Raw genomic sequence first — 23,863 nt, forward strand, 5'->3', positions numbered from 1 at the left:
ATATCCCCCACCAGAGGCGGAGGGATATTTTTTTGGCGTTGTCCGGCTGTCCGTCTGGCTGTCCGTCCGTCCGTCATTTTTGTGTCCGGAGCCATATCTTGGAAGTGCATTTGCGGATTTCATTGAAACTTGGTATGAGTATATATATATGGACAATAGGATGATGCACGCCAAATGGCATTGTACACCATCTGATAATAACAGAGTTATGGCCCTTTGTATCTTTAAAAAAAAACTTTTTTTAGTGTCAATTATAACACTTTTGTGTCCAGAAGTATATAGGCGGGGGATATCAATTCAACGAATTTGCTTGTTAATCTTCTTATACACAGATCCGCTAACATATAAATGCAACCATGTTTGTCTTATCCAATTTTCTAACGATAAACTTGTCAGATGTTTTAATTGTACAAGTTCACTGAACGCAAATTTGCTTACACTAGATTACGTTATATACATCCACTATGTAGACTTCATATAAATATATGTTGTTTGTATCAAACATGTTTTATGCATCGTTAATTATCACAGGCATTTCATAGATCCCTTATTACTGTAAGATGTCCATCGTTAATTTGATTGTTATTTGTCATTTCTGCCGAGAGTCACAATTTACTTGGTACCCCAATTTATTTTCTATATTGTCTGCCATCTTGTTTAAATGATGTAAGCGACAGGTGCGCATAGCTACGTAAAATAGAACTAGTCCGAACAAATTCGCATTCACTTTTTGTTTAATTAGCATATGGTATACTGTTACAATAATAACTTATCTGAAGTACCATGACAATAAGAAACAGCTTGTTTTATTATGCCCCCCTTCGAAGAAGAGGGGGTATATTGCTTTGCACATGTCGGTCTGTCGGTCTGTCGGTCGGTCGGTCCGTCCACCAGGTGGTTTCCGGATGATAACACAAGAACGCTTGGGCCTAGGATCATGAAACTTCATAGGTAGATTGATTATGACTCGCAGATAACCCCTGTTGATTTTGAGGTCACTAGGTCAAAGGTCAAGGTCACGGTGACCCGAAAAAGTAAAATGGTTTCCGGATGATAACTCAAGAACGCATACGCCTAGGATCATGAAACTCCATCGTTAGATAGATCATGACTTGCAGATGACCCCTATATATTTTGAGGTCACTAGGTCAAAGGTCAAGGTCACGGTGACCTGAAATAGTAAAATGGTTTTTGGATGATAACTCAAGAACGCATACGCCTAGGATCATGAAACTTCATAGGTAGATTGATCATGACTCGCAGATGACCCCTATTGATTTTGAGGTCACTAGGTCAAAGGTCAAGGTCACGTTGACCCGAAATATTAAAATGGTTTTTGGATGATAACTCATGACGGCTTATGACTAGGATCATGAAACTTCATGGGTAGATTGATCATGACTCGCAGATGACCCCTATTGATTTTGAGGTCACAAGGTCAAAGGTGAAGGTCAGAGTGACAAAAAACGTATTCACACAATGGCTGCCACTACAACGGACAGCCCATATGGGGGGCATGCATGTTTTACAAACAGCCCTTGTTTTAAATTAAATTACGTGTAGAAAAAAAAATGTTTTGATATTACTGTATTATGCATGAAATGCACAATTTCAAAAGGATTACACTCCGTTTTTATGCCCTCCTTCGAAGAAATGGGGGTATATTGCTTTGCACATGTCGGTCTGTCGGTCGGTCTGTCGGTCGGTCGCTCCGTCCACCAGGTGGTTTCCGGATGATAACTCAAGAACGCTTGGGCCTAGGATCATGAAACTTCTTAGGTACATTGATCATGATTCATAGATGACCCTTATTAATTTTGAGGTCACTAGGTCAAAGGTCAAGGTCACGGTGACCCGAAATAGTAAAATGGTTTCCGGATGATAACTCAAGAACGCTTGGGCCTAAGATCATGAAACTTCATAGGTACATTGATCATGACTCGCAGATGACCCTTATTGATTTTGAGGTCACTAGGTCAAAGGTCAAGGTCACGGTGACCCGAAATATTAAAATGGTTACCGGATGATAACTCAAGAACGCTTAGGCCTAGGATCATGAAACTTGATAGGCAGATTGATCTTGACTCGCAGATGACCCCTATTGATTTTCAGGTCACTAGATCAAAGGTCAAGGCCACAGTGACCCGAAATAGTAAAAAAATGGTTTCCGGATGATAACTCAAGAACGCTTAGGCCTAGGATCATGAAACTTGATAGGTAGATTGACCATGACTCGCACATGACCCCTATTGATTTTCAGATCACTAGGTCAAAGGTCAAGGTCACAGTGACCCGAAATAGTAAAATGGTTTCCGGATGATAACTCAAGAACGCTTATGCCTAGGATCATGAAACTTTGTCGGTAGATTGATAATGGCTGGCAGATGTCCCTTATTGATTGTAAGGTCACTAGGTCAAAGGTCAAGGTCATGGTGACCCGAAAAATAAAATGGTCTCCGGATGATAACTCAAGAACGCTTATGCCTAGGATCATGAAACTTCATAGGTACATTGATCATTACTCGCAGTTAATCCCTATTGATTTTCAGGTCACTATATCAAACGTCAAGGTCACGGGGACCCGATATAGTAAAATGGTTTCCGGATGATAACTCAAGAACGCTTATGCCTAGGATCATGAAACTTCATAGGTACATTGATCATGACTTGCAGATGACCCCTATTGATTTTAAGGTCACTAGGTCAAAGGTCAAGGTCATGGTGACCCGAAATAGTAAAATGGTTTCCGGATGATAACTAAAGAACGCTTATTCCTAGGATCATGAAACTTGATAGGTAGATTGATCATGACTCGCAGATGACCCCTATTGATTTTCAGGTCACTAGATCAAGGGTCAAGTTCACGGTGTACCGAAATAGTAAAATGTTTTCCAGATGATAACTAAAGAACACTTATTCCTAGGATCATGAAACTTGATAGGAAGATTGATCATGACTCGCAGATGACCCCTATTGATTTTCAGGTCACTAGATCAAAGGTCAAGGCAACAGTGACCCGAAATAGTAAAAAAATGGTTTCCGGATGATAACTCAAGAACGCTTAGGCCTTGGATCATGAAACTTGAAAGGTAGATTGACCATGACTCGCAGATGACCCCTATTGATTTTCAGATCACTAGGTCAAAGGTCAAGGTCACAGTGACCCGAAATAGTAAAATGGTTTCCGGATGATAACTCAAGAACGCTTATGCCTAGGATCATGAAACTTTGTCGGTAGATTGATAATGGCTGGCAGATGTTCCTTATTGATTGTCAGATCACTAGGTCAAAGGTCAAGGTCATGGTGACCCGAAAAAGTAAAATGGTCTCCGGATGATAACTCAACAACGCTTATGCCTAGGATCATGAAACTTCATAGGTACATTGATCATTACTCGCAGTTGATCCCTATTGATTTTCAGGTCACTATATCAAACGTCAAGGTCACGGTGACCCGAAATAGTAAAATGGTTTCCGGATGATAACTCAAGAACGCTTATGCCTAGGATCATGAAACTTCATAGGTACATTGATCATGACTTGCAGATGACCCCTATTGATTTTAAGGTCACTAGCTCAAAGGTCAAGGTCATGGTGACCCGAAATAGTAAAATGGTTTCCGGATGATAACTAAAGAACGCTTATTCCTAGGATCATGAAACTTCATAGGTACATTGATCATTACTCGCAGTTGATCCCTATTGATTTTCAGGTCACTTTATCAAACGTCAAGGCCACAGTGACCCGAAATAATAAAATGGTTTCCGGATGATAACTCAAGAACGCTTATGTCTAGGATCATGAAACTTCATAGGTACATTGATCATGACTTGCAGATGACCCCTATTGATTTTAAGGTCACTAGGTCAAAGGTCAAAGTCATGGTGACCCGAAATAGTAAAATGGTTTTCGGATGATAACTAAAGAACGCTTATTCCTAGGATCATGAAACTTGATAGGTAGATTGATCATGACTCGCAAATGACCCCTATTGATTTTCAGGTCACTAGATCAAGGGTCAAGTTCACGGTGTACCGAAATAGTAAAATGTTTTCCGGATGATAACTCAAGAACGCTTATTCCTAGGATCATGAAACTTGATAGGAAGATTGATCATGACTCGCAGATGACTCCTATTGATTTTCAGGTCACTAGATCAAAGGTCAAGGCCACAGTGATCCGAAATAGTAAAAAATGGTTTCCGGATGATAACTCAAGAACGCTTAGGCCTAGGATCATGAAACTTGATAGGTAGATTATCATGACTCGCAGATGACCCCTATTGATTTTCAGGTCACTAGGTCAAAGGTCAAGGTCACAGTGACCCGAAATAGTAAAATGGTTTCCGGATGATAACTCAAGAACGCTTATGCCTAGGATCATGAAACTTTGTCGGTAGATTGATAATGGCTGGCAGATGACCCTTATTGATTGTCAGGTCACTAGGTCAAAGGTCAAGGTCACGGTGACCCAAAAAAGTAAAATGGTTTCCGGATGATAACTCAAGAACGCTTATGCCTAGGATCATGAAACTTCATAGGTACATTGATCATTAGTCGCAGTTGATCCCTATTGATTTTCAGGTCACTATATCAAACGTCAAGGTCACGGTGACCCGAAATAGTAATATGATTTCCGGATGATAACTCAAGAACGCTTATGCCTAGGATCATGAAACTTCATAGGTACATTGATCATGACTTGCAGATGACCCCTATTGATTTTGAGGTCACTAGGTCAAAGGTCAAGGTCATGGTGACCCGAAATAGTAAAATGGTTTCCGGATGATAACTAAAGAACGCTTATTCCTAGGATCATGAAACTTGATAGGTAGATTGATCATGACTCGCAGATGACCCCTATTGATTTTCAGGTCACTAGATCAAGGGTCAAGTTCACGGTGTACCGAAATAGTAAAATGTTTTCCGGATGATAACTAAAGAACGCTTATTCCTAGGATCATGAAACTTGATAGGAAAATTGATCATGACTCGCAGATGACCCCTATAGATTTTCAGGTCACTAGGTCAAAGGTCAAGGTCACGGTGACCCGAAATAGTAAAATGGTTTCCGGATGATTACTCAAGAACGCTTATGACTAGGATCATGAAACTTCATAGGTACATTGATCATGACTGGCAGATGACCCCTTTTGATTTTCAGGTTACAAGGTCAAAGGTCAAGGTCATAGTGACAAAAACATACTCACACAATGGCTGTCACTACAAAGGAGAGCCCATATGGGGGGAATGCATGTTTTACAAACAGCCCTTGTTATCATTAGTCATCTAAGCAACTTTCCAAGACTTAAGTGTGGAGGAGTACACATTAGTGTGCTTGGTATAACAAAGCCCCAAAGCGACTGAATTTTTTTATTGATATTGACACGGGGCTATTTGCCCATGACTTATTAACAACAGGGTGCATTTCTCTGCCTTGAGGCTATACTCTGTCACTACTCGGCTTAAACGTTTAAACATTTGGTCAAGGGGCAATTAAGATGTTATCAATAAGGCCACGTGGCTGCTTTTGTCTTTGAAAAGGACAGGTGGCACTTCAGATCTGCAGCGACGTGGCGCAGCGCCACACAAAAAGGGCATGGGAAAAACACTAGAATCAATCAAATATCTGTGTAATGTTCATTCTCCAGCTTCACTTCACAGTTTATTCATGTATTTGAACAGTTATTCTTAACAATCTAAAATTGTTGATGGTTGTAATTTTAGAGGCAGTCTAGATTAGAAATCGGATTGTTATGCCCAATCTTGAATCAATAAAGTTTTTTATGGGTAGATTACTTTGCTGGTCACCATTACTGTTAAAATCTTGTTTATAGAAGTTTGAAAAGTGTTGTTCATGTTAATATTTAGCTTTTCTATACAATGAATAGTCTGAGCTATCCCACTCACTCAATATTAGCATTTTCGGCGTCTGCATAATGCTCTGGTTGAGGTAATTGTGCAACCTCTTCATAACACCATTTCTATAAGAGGTATTCTATTGAAACTTTCCACATGTGCATCGTGTGAAATCATTCACCCAGTTCCATAAATCGGACGTGAAATTTAGCAGAATTATTCCCTTTTTTGTACTTATAAAATTCAGATTAATGTTCAAGTTCAACTACTCCATACAAATATCTTTATATCTATTATAGATATTTAATTAAATATCAATATATGTCTCAGTGGTACCAGGTGCCACCACTCTGACCTGCAATTTAGTAGACTAATGCCCCTTTTGTACTTATAAAAGTTAGTTAAAAGTTTTAGATTTTAAATTATAACTTAAGTTTAAATTGACCAACCTTGATAAGACCCTGCATTTGAGGCCAGTTGGGTCACAGTTTCTATAAATCGATTGTTAATTTCTTTTCAATAACTTACTTATGGAAATATTTGTGTGCATATATAGTGTACATACTTATCTAGTGTTGGATTGCAATTAGAATCAGTCACTGTAACTTCAAATAGAAAAAATAAATCATGTAATGACTTCAGTTTGGATTGATATATTTGCTGTAAGTTTGTGTTAAGGTATTTACATGCAAACATAGCAGGATATTGTATTACGGGCTAGTTGGTTGAAAGTTACTGTTACTTAAATGGAATAAAATGGTGCTGAAATTTGTCTCCACAGGTATTATATCAGGTGACTGAAACCGTGCATGATACTTTCAAAGCAGATTTTTTAAAATTTAAACTATAAGTTTGTAAATACATGTCCTGTTTTGATTATAATTGTTATGTCACCCATTAGCATTAACATTGGCCATAACTTTTGCAATATTGAAGTTAGCAACTTGATATTTGGCATGCATGTGTATCTCACGGAGCTGCATATTTTGAGTGGTAAAAGTTCAAAGTCATCCTTTAAGGTCAAAGGTCAAATATATGGGGGGAGGGGACTTAGTGTTTCACAAACACATCTTGTTTCATATGTTTTATTTCATTAAGATATTTCATGTTTATTAAATGCATTGGAATGATACATCATACATGTGGTAATTATGATTTATATTGCTCTTTCAGACAGTGTACCAATGTCACTCTAATTTCTGAGTCAGTCACCAAGATGTCAGTGGATATGCAACAGTTTTTAAGTAATCTTCAAACTATTCTCGATAAACTAAATAAGTTTAAGAGTTCACAAGAGGTCAGCAATCAGTCCGTTGAGGTATCATACAGTGAAAAACTGCAAGAAATCCGAGACCTGCGAAAGAAATTGAATGCAACTTTGGATGCACTAGAAAACACAACATTGAAAGAAATGGATAAACTTAGGGCCACATTGCAAGCAGCTCTCAAGAAAGATGTTGAAAACAGCAGCAGACTGAAGGATGAACTGAAACAACCCAGTGAAGCTGTACAGGGCCTTTGTGAAAAGAGCAAGAAAGAAATGGAGTTCATAGCCAGCAGGAAATGCTTGGACAAACTACAAGAGTCTGAGTCATATCTGAAGGAGAACTCTTTGAAGATGCAGAGTTCAATTATATTTATGGCAAACATTGATATTGAGAAGTACCTGTCCCAACAGGCAAATCTAGGGAGAATTGTAGAGAGTATGCAGTCCCTCACACTCAATATGAACCCAGACCAGGTCTTGAATGTAAAGAGCAAATCTGAGTATAGTGTGAATATATCAAGTGACACAATTCAGATTTACAGGATCGATGGCATTTGCTGCCTGCCTAGAAGCCAGGTCATTGTTATAGATCATTATAATCAAAAAGTGAAACTGTTGGACCAGCATTACAATGTGGCCAGCCACTGTGATGTTACTAATAACCCATATAGTATTTGCCAAATCACTTCCAGTGAGGTGGCTGTAGCTGTTGATAGTGATGTGCAGTTTATCTCTGTGAGCAATGGGCAACTGGTGAATGGGAGAAGGTTTCAGTTAATGCATGCTGATGCTGGTATTGCCCACCATCAGGGAGCGTTGTATGTACTCTCTGGCACTGCTCTGTACCACTACACCCTGACTGGATCACTTGTGAAAAAGCTGTACGAGGATGCAAGTTGCTATATTACAGGTAAAAAGATTGAAAAATAAAAATAAAGGATAATCTATTTAGTTGATTATTGATATTTTTAAACACTAATGAACATCATTGTAATTAAAATCAAGTAGAAAAATTTGAGAAAGGAACAATAGAGTTAATGCATATATTATAATCCTGATCTACTTATATATAAACTTATATATAACATGTTCCATGTTATGCAGCGTACAGATGTGCAGTGAGTATTGCTGGGAACGGATCTATGTCACCAATAATCCGCAACACAAACTCATCACTCTGGCTACAGATGGCGCCCTGATATCCACCTTCATGGACCCTGAACTGCAATACCCATGGGGTGTTCATGTTACACCTTATGGACAAGTGCTAGTGTGTGGACATATCTCCCATACTGTCATGCAGGTGGATCGTGAGGGAAGTAAGAAACTGGCAACTCTGATATCAAAATCAGATGGAGTGAGTCGTCCAATATCTGTCTGCTACAACACCAACACACACCAGATAATTGTGGGACTATATAGACTTGATAAAATAAAAGTTTTGGAATAACAATAGCTCTTCCATTAAACAAACAACATTGATATTGATTTGCGTATACATTTTTTTTTCCTATTTTAATGGCACATTTGTTCATTGATGTTTATGTCTAGGTAAAACAAAATCTCTTTTGATTAACAGTTAATCACACTTTTTTTTGAAAATGACTTTTTCATTCTCTTAAGATTGTACAAAACAAGCATGAATCATAACTATCTATAATTATGATGCTTATTTGTTCTTTTAATCTGGCATAATATTAGGGCAACAACACAAATATTTGCCATCGCCTAACTTACCCATGACATTGTCCTTACTCAAATGGTTTTTGGGATAAAAAAATCAGGATAAACCTTTTATTTATTATTGATATTTGAGTTATTAAATAAATTGTTTCAATTGGACACCTTTTTTTAATTGGTTATATTGAAGTTAGACTGCATTGTGTGTCATAGACTGTCCGTTGTGAAAATTTGCGCAATTGAACATGCATTTATTTTTGCAAAAATTATCTGGTAGGCAATGGCAATCAAACAATATTTGTTGAAGCGATGACTGAGGTTTTGTTTGTTACGAAACAAATGTTTGTTACAAAACAAACAATGAACTTATTATACTGTAATACATGTACTTGTGTATTCTGTTTATTTATTATTTTGATGTATTAATATTTGATTGTATATTGATTTGATATGTTCTGATTAAAATATGTTTCATAATCCATCTTTAACTCATGACAAACAAGTATGTTTTTGTTAATTAATTGAAGTTTTTTTAACGAAACTAATGGTATTTGGTGTGTGCCATTTTTGTATTTGCCTTTAAAAGGTCACGCAATGGGGTCTTTATACTACATAACTTTTGTTTTGAAAGACAAAGCTTTGGAATAAAATGTTACAAATAGTTGGAAGTGTATTTTTGACAATTTGACAACTTATCGTAGGAATGTCCCTTGAATTGTCATTGTCAGAGCTTGCAAAAATCTTGATAATTCAGTCAAAATACAGTAATTACCTGATGTTTCTAGACTCTAGATTTTTGTACACCCTTATTTATAGCCAAAATAATTATTTTTGGTGGCTTTTTTTTGGGACATCCGCGTTTTCACCCATAATGAATTACTCTAAATTTTCTGGCATTTTGTATGACACTTTTTGATTTATTGCATCAATACAACCTTTTTGATTTAGTGACACTTAGAACATTCGTTTTTACAACAGGGTGACAGTCATAAATTCAGTGGACCATTACATTCGCGTTGGTGGATATATAGCCATGTTCACAAGACACTTGTTACACCTGACTGCATGCAGTGACATCATGTAGAGGATAACAGTAATATGTTTATAAGTGAAAGTCTTGTGAAAAAATGTGTCACTAGTTGCAACATTTGAAGGTGTTATAGCCATCGGTTGAAAACAAACAATAAAATTATAGTTTTAATATTTTGTTTAATTAATAACATATTTATATTGTACAAGATTTTGTTTGAATTTTGCGGACAAAATGCATGATTGGCATCATTTAATGTAAAACAAATTTAAACCTATGAAATATTTAAAAATTCATTGCTAACAAAGCTTTCATTAAATATGCTAAAATATATATTTAAACATTAAATTTTATAAACAGTGTGGTATTTAACAATCATTAATCAGTACAATTTGGCACATGGCGTAAAGCATACGTCTGTATATTTTTCTGTGTGTTGTAAGGTAATCATTCTTCACGTTTTGAAAAAATAATATACCATCAATGCTCACCATTTAGAGGTGTGTCATGTGCCAGTCCTGTGCTCCTTGGGCAATAGTCAAGGTCAAACTAAAGGTCAAAGGGTCAAAGGTGAAACAATTGTATGCTTTATGGACCATGGGTTGCGACAGACATGCAGTTTTATAAAAGTTCATTTGAATCATCGGAATATATGGAAAACGAGCGTTGCCATGAAAACTGTTTCTTGAAGTCGGGCATGGTTGGCTAGATTCCACAATAATTTCACAGACACGTTTATTGAGTGATCAAGGCAACACATTTCTTAAGACTGCCCCAAAAGAGGCATTTAGTAATATACTCATTCATCTTTCCATCTGCCAGTCTGTGTGAATTCTGGCTCATTGCATAATGCAGGAAGTATTGAAGGGACTCGTATGAAATTTTACATACAGAGTACAAGAACACTAACTGGCTTCACTATTTGCAGAGTTATATCCTTGTGCCCAGCATAATTCTGTTAGTATTGAAGGTATTCAATGAAAACTTTGTACATTGAATACCAAATACAAAAAGAGAAAGAAAGGAAAAGAAAAACAGTGTACAATTATATGTATTATTGTTTCATTATCAATTGTATTAATCAAAATATAAAAACATATCAGTTATTCAGTATTTCTCTATTGACAGCAACACATTTTGTAAAATGTAAAGGGCATCATCATATAAATGTGCAGACTGTAATCAACAAAAACACATTATTTAAACTACTTAAACTACAGTCAAAACCCGATGGCTCGAACTAGCTTGGCTGGAATTTCCGGTTGGCTCGAACTCTCCTCGAGGCATCGATTTTTAATTTCTATATATTCATATAAATTTCGGGTTGAATTATTGGATGACTCAAATTGTTTTCACAACCCTGGTCTCAATTTTCACACGTTATTTTTTCGCTTAGCTCGAACTCGTCTCGGGTCGCATAAAGCTGTTTATTGATTAAGAGCGCTTGATTAAAGGCTCACAATGATTGCTAACATGTCATCTACTCAATCTTTAATTGATTTGAGTAAAAGATGGCGTTTTTAATACAATCTGGCGTTTTTTGTAGATCATAGATGTGCATATAATGCCAATGCATGTATTGTTTCTTAGTGCTGCTCCTTACATGTAACCTTAAATGTGCTTCGTAAAAACGACTGATATAATATACATTCATTATATGATATTTGTTTGATTGTATGTGTACTTGTTTTAAAATATTGATTAATAAACATATTAATTATATATTTAGTTTTTTATTAATTCGAAAGCAGAACGTAGTACCGAGATTAGGCAGTATAAATACCCTTCACCTGGAGATGTAAATCTATTATAGAATCATGTTAGTAAACATAAGTGTAGAAATTGGATGGCTTGATTTCCGGGTGACTCGAACTTTTGTTGTGGGTCGCGGCGTGTTTGAGCCATCGGATTTCGACTTTATTAATAGTTACAGTACACATTGCTTTAGATCACCTCAATAAACATGATGTGGTCATACAGTCAATTCAGTCATGTTTGATGTTTATGGTATAGTGGTATGTGGTCTCATGGCAAGAAGTCATTGCTCCATAAGTTTTTATGCCCCTGGTAGGGTGGCATATAGCAGTTGAACTGTCCGTCAGTCAGTATGTAAGTCTGTCCGTCCGTCCGAAAAAAAACTTTAAAGTTGCCCATAACTTTTGCAATATCGAAGATAGCAACTTGATATTTGTCATGCATGTATATCTCATGAAGCTGCACATTTTATGTGGTGGAAGATCAAGGTCAAGGTCATCCTTCAAGGTCAAAGGTAAAAAAATAAATATTTCAAAGCAGCGCAGTATGGAGCATTGTGTTTCTGAGGAACACATCTCTTGTTGTTAATAATTTTGAGCAAATGTGTACATGAAGCTGTATTTTGGATTGCCTTGTTAAATATTGATTGAACGATTAGTTGTATACAATTTTAGTCAAGAGAATTTTGATAGGACAATACCATTTGACTTCAAATCTTTGATTCATTATGAAAAATGCTGCAATTTCAGGACAAACAGCAATTGGTAAATAGTTTACTCAAACCGAGTATATTTTTAGATCACCATTGCATGAAGTGCTCAAAGTTTGATATTTGATCGCCCTATATTCTGTGTCTTGTCCTGTGATGTTGGTTATCAACTTAAAACCACTCAACAGAGGCCACATTTATCGTCTAGATAAAACTATGTACCTTTTTTTGAACTATATCTAGAATGAGTTTGAAACTGGGTCATGTGCATCAATAAACTAGGTCAACAGGACTAATCTTTGGAAAACCTTGTTTCCATTCTGACAGGTCAAAGTTGACTCAATTTTGATGAAACGTGGTAAGAATGTTTATCTTGGCAATACCTACACAAAGTTTTAATCTCGGTTAAGTGCCACAATTTTGTAATTTTCTAGCAACAGATTAACAGTCCACATACATTTCGTGTAAAGCATGCGAAAATAAGAATTCATATACATCCTGTCATTCTTCCGTGGGGAAACATAGGCTTTAAATTTGAATGTTGAATAAAACCTTCGTGGCGCATGGGAGACAGGGCTAGAGTTGTTGAGATTTATCAGTATTCACGTAAAACTGTTCATCTATTATGTTGGACAAGTGGGGTTATTGTTTGTTGAACTACACAGAAGTGAATGTGGTGAACAATGAAGGCGCCAAAAACCTAGACCAGACTGGAAAACACTTTAAAGTCTCTGTTTACACCTACCGTTACCTGCAAAAAAGACCTTATTGACACCTACCTTTACCAGCCCAACGTAGCTGTAGAAGTGCGCAAACAAAAAAAAACAGACAAAACATGTTTGCATATTTTATTCAAACATTGAATTTGTTGTAAAAAACTGTTGCCACACTGTTTATATCATCTGTTACCGTCTGTTGTTTCGACAATAGCCCATCAGTCTGTAAGATTATAGGATGTAATTTTCTGGAATAAAAAAAATGGCGGCTATTATGAATATTTACAATTACAAAATGAATTTTTCGCAATTTAGCAGCCAGGATAGCGGTGTATCAATGTATAACGCGCACAAACTTTTAATGTCCCCCACTATAGTAGTGGGGGACATATTGTTTTTGCCCTGTCTGTTGGTTGGTTGGTTGGTCTGTTGGTCTGTTGGTTGGTTTGCGCCAACTTTAACATTTGAAATAACTTTTGCAATATTGAAGATAGCAACTTAATATTTGGCATGCATATGTATCTCATAGAGCTGCACATTTTGAGTGGTGAAAGGTCAAGGTCAAGGTCATCCTTCAAGGTCAAAGGTCAAATATATGGGTCAAACTCGCTCATTTAATGTACACTTTTGCAATATTACAATATTCAAGATAGCAACTTGATATGTGTCATGCATGTGTATCTAATGGAACTGCACATTTCGAGTGGTGAAAGGTCAAGGTCATCCTTCAAGGTCAAATATATGGGTCAAAATTGCTCATGTTATGTCACTTCTGTAATATTGAAGCTAGCAATTTTATATTTGATATGCATGTGTATCTCATGGAGCTGCACATTTTGAGTGGTGAAGGGTCAAGGTCAAGGTCATCCTTCTAGGTCAAACGTCATATAAGGGGACATAGTGTTTCACAAACACATCTTGTTTATTTGAAATTTGGAGGTAAAAAAACTGGGAGCTATACATGACAAAATATGGTATAAACATACGTGAGTTTTATTGATGTATTTAACACAGATTTATTTATATATGATATTCATTTACCTTTTATTATCTTCCATTTCACTAACATGCCATAACAGTAAACTGTATAGTGTGACACGCATAATAAAGCAGAATATGCACATGAATCGGATTATACACAGATCCACGAACATATAAATCGAAGCATGTTTGTCTGTTTCCATTTTCGAAAGATAATCTTGATAGATTTATTTTCATGAGTAGAATGAACTCCAAATTATGAACACTAATTCTGTGACATTCATAAATTTCTAATGACAATGTGTTAATTGTATCTAAAATCTATTCTTCATTGTTCAATGACAAACTCTTAAATAAATCCATGCTTATGATGTGATGTCCATTGTTAATTTGATTTTTAATTGTCATTTTTGCTGAGCATCATAATTTCTTTTTATTATCTGCCATCTTGGAATATTTGCAACATGCGTGCAACGCAACGAAAAATGTTAAATATCCGACTACTTTCTCAACTATGCAAGACGGTCCATTCACGTTTGGAATGATTCTCGGAATTTATTGATTCAGCAATGTACTACTGACTTACGAAATTTGGCGAAAATGAACTTTTCATATTCGGAAATATCATCATCCGGTAACCTGGAAATAATGTTGTTGTGAAAACTGTAAGTGGGTTACAAGTTTTGATTGGAAAAATAACAGGACAGTAAGTGTGACGATTTTGCATTTCACTGTAAGCCTTTTTAATTGTTCGTCAGCAATGTTGGACTGACTTTTGCCATGTCTGAACATTTGGTGTTTTTATGCCCCCTTCGAAGAAAAGGGGGTATATCGTTTTGCACATGTCGGTCGGTCCGTCCGTCGGTCCGTCCACCAGATGGTTTCCGGATGATAACTCAAGAACGTTTAGGCTTAGGATCATGAAACTTCATAGGTACATCGATCATGACTGGCAGATGACCCCTATTGATTTTCAGGTCACTAGATCAAAGGTCAAGGTCACAGTGACTCGAAACAGTAAAACGGTTTCCGGATTTAAACTCAAGAATGCTTAAGCCTAGGATCATGAAACTTCATAGGTACATTGATCATGGCTGGCAGATGACCCCTATTGATTTTCAGGTCACTAGGTCAAACTTCAAGGTCACAGTGACTCGAAACAGTAAAATGGTTTCCGGATGATAACTCAAGAATGCTTACGCCTAGGATCATGAAACTTCATAGGTACGTTGATCATGATTGGCAGATGACCCCTATTTATTTTCAGGTGACTAGGTCAAAGGTCAAGGTCACAGTGACAAAAAACGTATTCACACAATGGCTGCCACTGCAACTGACAGCCCATATGGGGGGCATGCATGTTTTACAAACAGCCCTTGTTTTAACTCCTGGTCAGTTAATGAAATAATTGTTTATATATTAAACATATAATAATAGGTATTATTGCATAATTGTTCATAAACAAAGTATAACAATTTTTTAACAAATATTCATGTTCATGACTTAATAATTTCTTGGAGAATTACCGACAATTTAGTTATTCTAGTCTCTGACCTGTAAGTTAAACATTCTAACTTAGGGAAAGAGTTTGGAAACCTCAAAAAGTACCTTTAATTATGCCACTCTTCGAAGAAGATGGGGTATATATCTTTTACTGGCTGTCTGTCCATAGACCATTCTGAATGTCCGAAGACCAGTTCGTTTGCGATCAATAACTCGTCAACTAATTGGCCAATCATCTTGAAACTTCAAATGTTAATTGGCATGGGACAGTAGATAACCCCTAATGAAATTGGGGTCACTAAGTCAAAGGTCAAGGTCACTTTCTCACTAAGTGTGAAAATGCAATTTCCGTAGACCAGTCTGAATGTCCATAGACCAGTTTGTTTCTGATCAATAACTCATCAACAAATTAACCAATTGTCTTGAAACTTCATATGTGCATTTACCTTGGGCAGTAGATGACCCCTATATATATTGGGGTCACTAGGTTAAAGGTCAAGGTCACGATCACATTAAGAGTAAAAATTGTTTTAGATCAATAACTCGTCAATGAATTGACCGATTGGCTCGATACTTAACATGTGCATTGGCCTTGGACAGTTGATGACCTATATTGAAATTGGGGTCATAGGTCAAAGGTAAAGGTCACTATCACACAGTGGGGAAAATGTTTTCTATCAATAACTCGTCAACGAATTTACCGGTTGGCATAACACTTCGCATGTGCATTTGCCTTGTACAGTAGATGACCCCTATTGAAATTTGGGTCACTTGGTCAAATGTCAAGGTCATTATCACACTAAGTGTGAAAATCATTTCTGATCAATAACTTGTAAACCAATAGACCGATTGGCTTGATACTTTACATGCCTTGGATTGTAGATTACCCATATTGAAATTGGGGTCACTAGGTCAAGGTCACTGTTATGCATTAAGAATACATTCCTTTCCAATCAATAACTCGTCAACTGATTCTCTGAATTGCTTGATACTTCCCTTGGACAGTAGATGACCCTATTGAAATTGGGGTCTCTAGGTCAAAGGTCAAGCTAACTGTAACACGAAATAGTTTCCCATAAATAACTGGTCAACTGATTCACCGATACTTCACATGTGCATTTGCCTTGGACTGTAGATGATCCCGATTAAAATTGGGGTCACTAGGTCAAAGGTCAAGGTCACTGTTAGACACAAAGTGTTAGATCGTTTCCAATCAATAACTCGTCAACTGATTCACCGATCGGCTTGATATTTCTCATGTGCATTGGCCTTGGACAGTAGATAACCCCTATTAAAATTGGGGTCACTGGGTTAAAGGTCATTGTCACTGGCACAATAAGTGGGAAAAGCATTTCTGATCAATAACTCATCAACAAATCGACTGATTTTCTGGATAATTCCCATACGCATTGGCCTTGGACAGTAGATGACCCCTATCAAAATTGGGGTCACTAGGTCAAAGGTCACTGTCACAATAAGTGTATACATTGTTTTCAATCAATAATTCTTCAAGGAATTGACCGATTGGCTTGATACTTAACATGCGCATTGGCCTTGGACAGTAGATGACACCTATTGAAATTGGGGTCACTAGGGTCACTTGTTCAAAGCCCTGTTTGGAGGGGGATATGTCTCCGACCGTGTACTATTGTTACTTAAGCATTATCGTCCTCTCGATGCAATCTAGAATTAAAGAAGTTTCACTGTATGAACATTTACAGTAGTTTGCTTTTGTTATGTGCTCATTTAAGCCTTGCCCTGTGAAAGGCAGTTTAATACATGTGCGTAAAGTGTTGTCCCAGATCAGCCTGTGAAGTCTGCACAGGCCAATCAGGGATGACATTTTACCCCATATCTGGATTTTTTAAGAAGAGACTATCCTTTTAAAAACAAAAAATATCATAAAAGCGGAAAATGTGGTAATTTACTAGCCTGTGCAGACTGCAGAGGGTTATCTTGGACGACGCATTACGCACGTGCATTAAACCCTGTTTTCACAGAGCGAGGTTCATTTGTTTATTTCAGTGAACACAATGGCCATGATTGTAATGTCTTCAAACACTGGTGCTGTGCAATGCATGATCTTACCAGCCTGTGAGTGAAATTTCGCTGTCACAGTCGCAGCTCTTGATGATAGACTTATGGTGGGTAAGTACTGAATGCTGAAGTTTGTAAACCAAAGTTTAATTACTTAATAACAACTTTGTTTCATTTATGTTCTTCAAAATATTGAATTTAAATTTAATGTAGATCCCATGATTATTTATATTGCCTTCAAAATCTGAAATGTAGGTGAGTATTCAATGTGTTTAAGAAAGGCCTTGATAAAACTCCATGGTGTGAATTTTCTTCCTGATTGAGACAGTTGTAATCTACCAATTATATAATCATGCTTAATATCTGAATATCGGTATCACGTTTCACCCTATTTTCAGAAAATGGTTTGTCCCTGTGTTATCAGTTTATCAGTGAAACGTTTCGCCAACTATTATATACATGTGTTTTTTTTTACTTGGCTTTTGACTTTGTACTTCAGTGTGAATTTAAATAGGATGTGGGCGTAAACATCCAATATGATTCGGCTTTTGCTAGGTTGAAGCTAAGGATAGTTTTTAATAAACTAACTGAAAGCTTTGTCTTTCCTTATAATTACTCATTCTGCTCATAGGGATGGGATTATAATTGTATTAAATAAGTAACTTATCGATCAAAGACCACATCACAATAGCTATAGCAAGATGGCAACTTCTGTGGGCTCTGTTCATAGCAGTTCAGATTTAGTGAAGGACTATGTTTGTTTCGCCTGCGAAGGTAAAAATATTGAACAAAGTGCTGATTACTTTTGTGAAACGTGTGTGAAGTTTTTTCTGCGGAAAATGCATTTAATTATCATGACCAATTTTATACAAATCATTCCAAATATGGAAGAGGAGAGGCAAATAAATGGCCTCTTACAAAGGCATTGGAGGATTTGCTACTAAAATGTGATGTCCACAAGGACGAGAAACTTAAGATGTTTTGCCAAGACCACAATAAGCTGTGTTGCACGGATTGTGTTTTACTGAATCACAGGTAAGTAACTCAGTCATGGAATAGATCATGGGGAAAACCCCACCAATCTCAAACCCCACAAACAAAGCTGGTCCATTTAAAATCCTTTCAAAATAATTTGATGTGAATCGACTATTAGTGCATAAAATGCATTTGTCAGCCTTGTTTGTATTAGTGGGTAATTCAAAAGTGAAGTACAATCTGTGATGTGCCTATTTATTGTAAGTTAATGAGGTTATAGAAAGTTTTGCTTTCATTTGAATCAATCAAGTACATGTCTCAATTTTCATTCTTCAGCTGCACTTCACAGTTGTTTTATACATTTTAAAAGTTATTCTTAACACTCTTAAGTTATTGATGGTTTTAATGTTTGAAGATTATAAATCAGATTGCATTGTTATACCGAATCTTTAATTAATAAAGTTTTTCATGGGTAGATTACTTTACTGGTCACCATCAATGTCAATATCAAAAGTTTTAAATATGTAGTCACTGACCAAGTTCCATTACTCTTATCTGAAATTTTGCAGAATTAAAGTACTTATAAAATTCTGATTAATGTTTACGTGCAACTACTCCATACAAGTATCGATATATCTACTGCTGATCTTGGAATAAAAGTTTTCAGGGCCTTTATTACGTTCTTTGCCCATCTGGTTTAACTCAGTCCAGCTTTTTGGCAAGATTATACTCTCTTGTGTGTACCTATGAAAGTCAAGTTACTGGTTAGAGACCCATTTTCGCCCGGAAATGGAGCTTTTTACCGCCTTACAAGTGTTTTATGCTATCGATTTTACTGAAACTTGGCAGAAATAATGTTTAACAACTAACATCAATTCTAGTATAACTTTTTTTATGAAAATCTTACAAATGTAATTGAGAACTGTCACTTTAAAACACCCCTATATTTACCTACAAAAAAGATGGGAACTGTACCAATTATTCGCCCACCTAATAAAAACAAGGTTTTCTTAAAATCCAGTTGCTCTTTTATTGCATAATGATATTTAATGCCTACACAGTCTGTGTTTGCAAAATTCACATCGAAACGAGTTCAAACAAACTGAAAAGACGTCTTCTTTATTTATGATTAGATTTGATTGATACTTTGACAAAAATACTCTTACCTGAAATACCACAATAGACTCCACCCAAACCATCCCCCGTGTCCTCCCCCCTCCCCCCCCCCCGAATCCCCCCCCTTTTTTTATTTTTTTTTTATATTTAAGATCATCTCACAAATGACCACTACACCCTCATAATATACCCCCCCACCCCCACCCCCAATTTTTTTTAAATGGTTAAAAAACTAAATTATTTATTTTTATTATTTTATTTTTGAAATACCGTCCAACCATTGCACCCAAAAATCCCCTCACCCCGCCCCCCCGATTTTTATTTCTTTTTGCATTTGTTTTCCCGCATTTTTGGAAGATAATGTAATAAATGTCCACACACCCACACTATACACCCCTCTTCACTCCACCCCTCCCTCCTTTGTGATTGAAATTGAGAGTCCCTTCACCTTTAAAAAGAAAATAGATGAGCGGTCTGCACCCGCAAGGCGGTGCTCTTGTTTGACTTAGTGCTTTTGAATATATGGTTACATTTTGTGTATGGATCCACTTTACTTCTAAAGTATCAAGGCTATTGCTTTTAAACTTTAAATACTTTCATGCTATCATGAGGGTACTGTACCTGGCAAGTTGAATTTTACCTTGACCTTTGAATGACCTTGACTCTCAAGGTCAAATTATTAAATTTTGCTATAATTGCCATAACTTTTTTTATTTATGATGAGATTTGATTGATTCTTTGACAAAACAACTCTTACCTGACATACCACAATTGACTCTGTCCAAACCTACCCCCCCACCCCCCCCGAATCCCCCCTCAACCCCCCACCCATTATTTTTTTTAAATAAAAGATCATCTAATAAATGACCACCACACCCTCACACTAAACCCCCACCCCCACCCCAACAAAATAATTTTTATGCCCCCGGTAGGGTGGCATATAGCAGTTGAACTGTCCGTCAGTGTCAGTCAGTCTGTCTGTCTGTCCGAAAAAACTTTAACATTGGCCATAACTTTTTCACTTTTTAAGATAGCAACTTGATATTTGGCATGCATGTGTATCTCATAGAGTTGCACATTTTGAGTGGTGAAAGGTTAAGGTCATTCTTCAAGGTCAAATGTCAAATTTATGGTGTCTGTTTGTCCGAAAACTTTAACATTGGCCATAACTTTTTCAATATTGAAGATAGCAACTTGATATTTGGCATGCATGTGTATCTCATGAAGCTGAACATTTTGAGTGGTGGGAGTTCAAGGTCAAGGTCATCCTTCAAGGTCATCCTTCAATGTCAAAAACACATAATTTAATTCAAAGCGGGATTCTCATGAAGCTGCACATTTTGAGTGGTGGAAGTTCAAGGTCATCCTTCAAGGTCAAGGCCATCCTTCAAGGTCAAAGGTAAAAAAACAAAAACAAAATTTCAAAGCGGCATTATCATGAAGCTGCACATTTTGAGAAGTGGAAGTTCAAGGTCAAGGTCTTTCTTCAAGGTCAAGGTCATCCTTCAAGGTCAAAGGTCAAACAAAATTTAAAAAATTCAGAGCAGCGTTATCATGAAGCTGCACATTTTGAGTGGTGGGAGTTCAAGGTCAAGGTCATCATTTATGGTCATTTTTTTATTTATTTCAAAGCGGCATTCTCGTGAAGCTGCACATTTTGAGTGGTGGAAGTTCAAGGTCAAGGTTATCCTTTAAGGTCAAGGTCATCCTTCAAGGTCAAAGGTCAAAAAAATAAAATTAAAATTCAAAGCGGCGTTCTCATGAAGCTGCACATTTTGAGTGGTGGAAGTTCAAGGTCAAGGTCATCCTTCAAGGTCAAGGTCATCCTTCAAGGTCAAGGTCATCCTTCAAGGTCAAAGGTAAAAAAATAATAATTTCAAATCGGCGTTATCATGAAGCTGCACATTTTTAGTGGTGGAAGTTCAAGGTCAAGGTCATCTTTCAAGGTCAAGGTCATCCTTCAAGGTCAAGGTCATTCTTCAAGGTCAAAGGTCAAAAAAAAATTATTTCAAAGCGGCCTTCTCATAAAGCTGCTCATTTTGAGTGGTGGAAGTTCAAGGTCAAGGTCATCCTTCAAGGTCAAAGGTAAAAAACCCAAAAAGCAATAAAAAAATCAAAGCGGCGCAATAGGGGGCATTGTGTTTCTGACAAACACATCTCTTGTTTTTTTCAAACATGGTTAAAAAACACAAATATTTATTTTTATTATTTTATTTTTGAAATACGGTCCAACCATCCCACCCAAGAATCCCCCCCCAAAAAAAAAATATATTTTTTTTTTGCATTTTTTTGCATTTTTGGATGATAATGTAATGAATGACCACCACCCCACACTATACACCCCTCTCCACTCCACCCACCCCTCCTTTGTGATTAAAATTGAGATAGGTCCCTACACCTTTAAAAAGAAAAATAGATGAGCGGTCTACACCCGCAAGGCGGTGCTCTTGTTTCATTAAGTTATTTCATGTTTATTAAATGCATTGGAATGATACATGTGGTAATTATGATTTACATTGCTGTTTCAGACAGTGTACCAATGTCACTCTAATTTCTGAGACTCAGTCAACAAGGTGTCGGTGGATATGCAACAGTTGTCAAGCAATCTTCAAACTATTCTTGATGAACTAAATAAGTTTAAGACTGCACACGAGGTCAGCATTAAGTCCGTTGAGGTATCATATAGTGAAAAACTGCAAGAAATCCGAGATCTGCGAAATAAATTGAATGCTGCTTTGGATGCACTAGAAAATAAAACCTTGAAAAAACTTGATGAACTTAGGACCACATTGCAATCCGCTCTTAAACAAGATGTTGACAACTGCATCAGACTGAAGGATGAACTTAAACAACTCAGTAAAGCTGTACAGGGCCTTTGTGATAAGAGCAAGAATGAACTAGAGTTCCTAGCCAGCAGAAAATGTCTGGACAAAATACAAGAGTCTGAGTCATATCTGAAGGAGAACCCAGTGAAGATGCAGAGTTCAATAATGTTTACGTCAAACATCGATATTGAGAAATATCTGTTTCAACAGACAAGTCTTGGGAAGTTTTTTGAGAGCAAGCAGTCTCTTACGCTCAAGATAAGTCCCCACCAGATCTTGAATGTGAATAGCAAATCTGAGTATAGTGTGAGAATGTCAAGTGACACAAATAAGCCTTACCAGATCAATGGTATTTGCTGCCTGCCTTGTGGTCAGGTTATTGTTATAGATAATTATATTTACAAAGTGAAACTGTTGGATCAGCATTACAATGTGACCAGCCACTGTGATGTTACTGGTAACCCAAAAAGTATTTGCCAAATCACTTCAAGTGAGGTGGCTGTTGCTGTTACTAGAGCTGTGCAGTTTATCTCTGTGAGCAATGGGCAACTGGTGACTGGGAGGAAGTTTCAGTTACAGCATGCAGCTTCAGGTATTAGCCACCATCAGGGAGCATTGTTTATCACCTCTTGCACTGCCCTGTACCACTACACCCATACTGGAGCACTTGTGAAAAAGCTGTACGAGGATTCAAGTGGCTCTCATACAGGTAAATAGATTGAAAAATAAAAATTAAAGTATAATCTATTTTGTTGATATTTGATATTTTTAAACACTAGTGAACATCATTGTAATTAAAATCAAGTAGAACAATTTAAGAAAGGAAGAAAAGAGTTAATGCATATATTATAATCCTGATCTACTTGTTCCATGCTATGCAGTGTACAGATGTGCAGTGAGTCCTGCTGGGGACAGGATCTATGTCACCAACCACTCGCAACACAAACTCATCACTCTGGCTACAGATGGCACCCTGATATCCACCTTCATGGACCCTGAACTAATACAGCCATGGGGTGTTCATGTTACGCCTTCTGGACAAGTACTGGTGTGTGGACTCAGCTCCTTGACCGTCATGCAGGTGGATCGTGAGGGAAGTAAGAGACTGGCAACTCTGATATCAAACGAAGATGGAGTGAGAAGTCCAATATCTGTCTGCTACAACACCAACAATTTCCAGATCCTTGTTGGGCTATAAAGAGATGAAAAATTAATGTTTTGGAATTACAATAGCTCTTGACATTAAACAACATATTGATATTTAAATGCCTATAAATGTTATTTTGTTTTTTTAATCGCACATGTGTTCTTAATTCATGTTTATGTGTAGGAAAGAAAATGCTTGTTAATACAGTTTATCTCTTGTGATTAACATGTAATGAAACTTTTTTTCAATGAGTTGCTGTAACTC

The 23,863-nt window shown here is 36.9% G+C and overlaps 1 protein-coding gene across 1 annotated transcript in view; it reads left to right on the forward strand.

Moving 5' to 3' along the window:
* LOC127840376 (uncharacterized) overlaps positions 1–23,650 on the forward strand; it is an 81,706-nt gene extending 58,056 nt beyond the window's left edge. The window contains exons 5-8 of the mRNA XM_052368788.1: positions 8,262–8,482; positions 22,156–22,160; positions 22,458–23,161; positions 23,334–23,650. Of these exons, the coding sequence (XP_052224748.1) occupies positions 8,262–8,482; positions 22,156–22,160; positions 22,458–23,161; positions 23,334–23,650 (1,247 nt within the window). The remainder of the gene's footprint in view (positions 1–8,261; positions 8,483–22,155; positions 22,161–22,457; positions 23,162–23,333) is intronic.
* The last annotated feature ends 213 nt before the right edge of the window (positions 23,651–23,863 follow it).

Source organism: Dreissena polymorpha, chromosome 8 (genome assembly GCF_020536995.1).
Source record: "Dreissena polymorpha isolate Duluth1 chromosome 8, UMN_Dpol_1.0, whole genome shotgun sequence".
Taxonomy (NCBI): Eukaryota; Metazoa; Mollusca; class Bivalvia; order Myida; family Dreissenidae; genus Dreissena; species Dreissena polymorpha.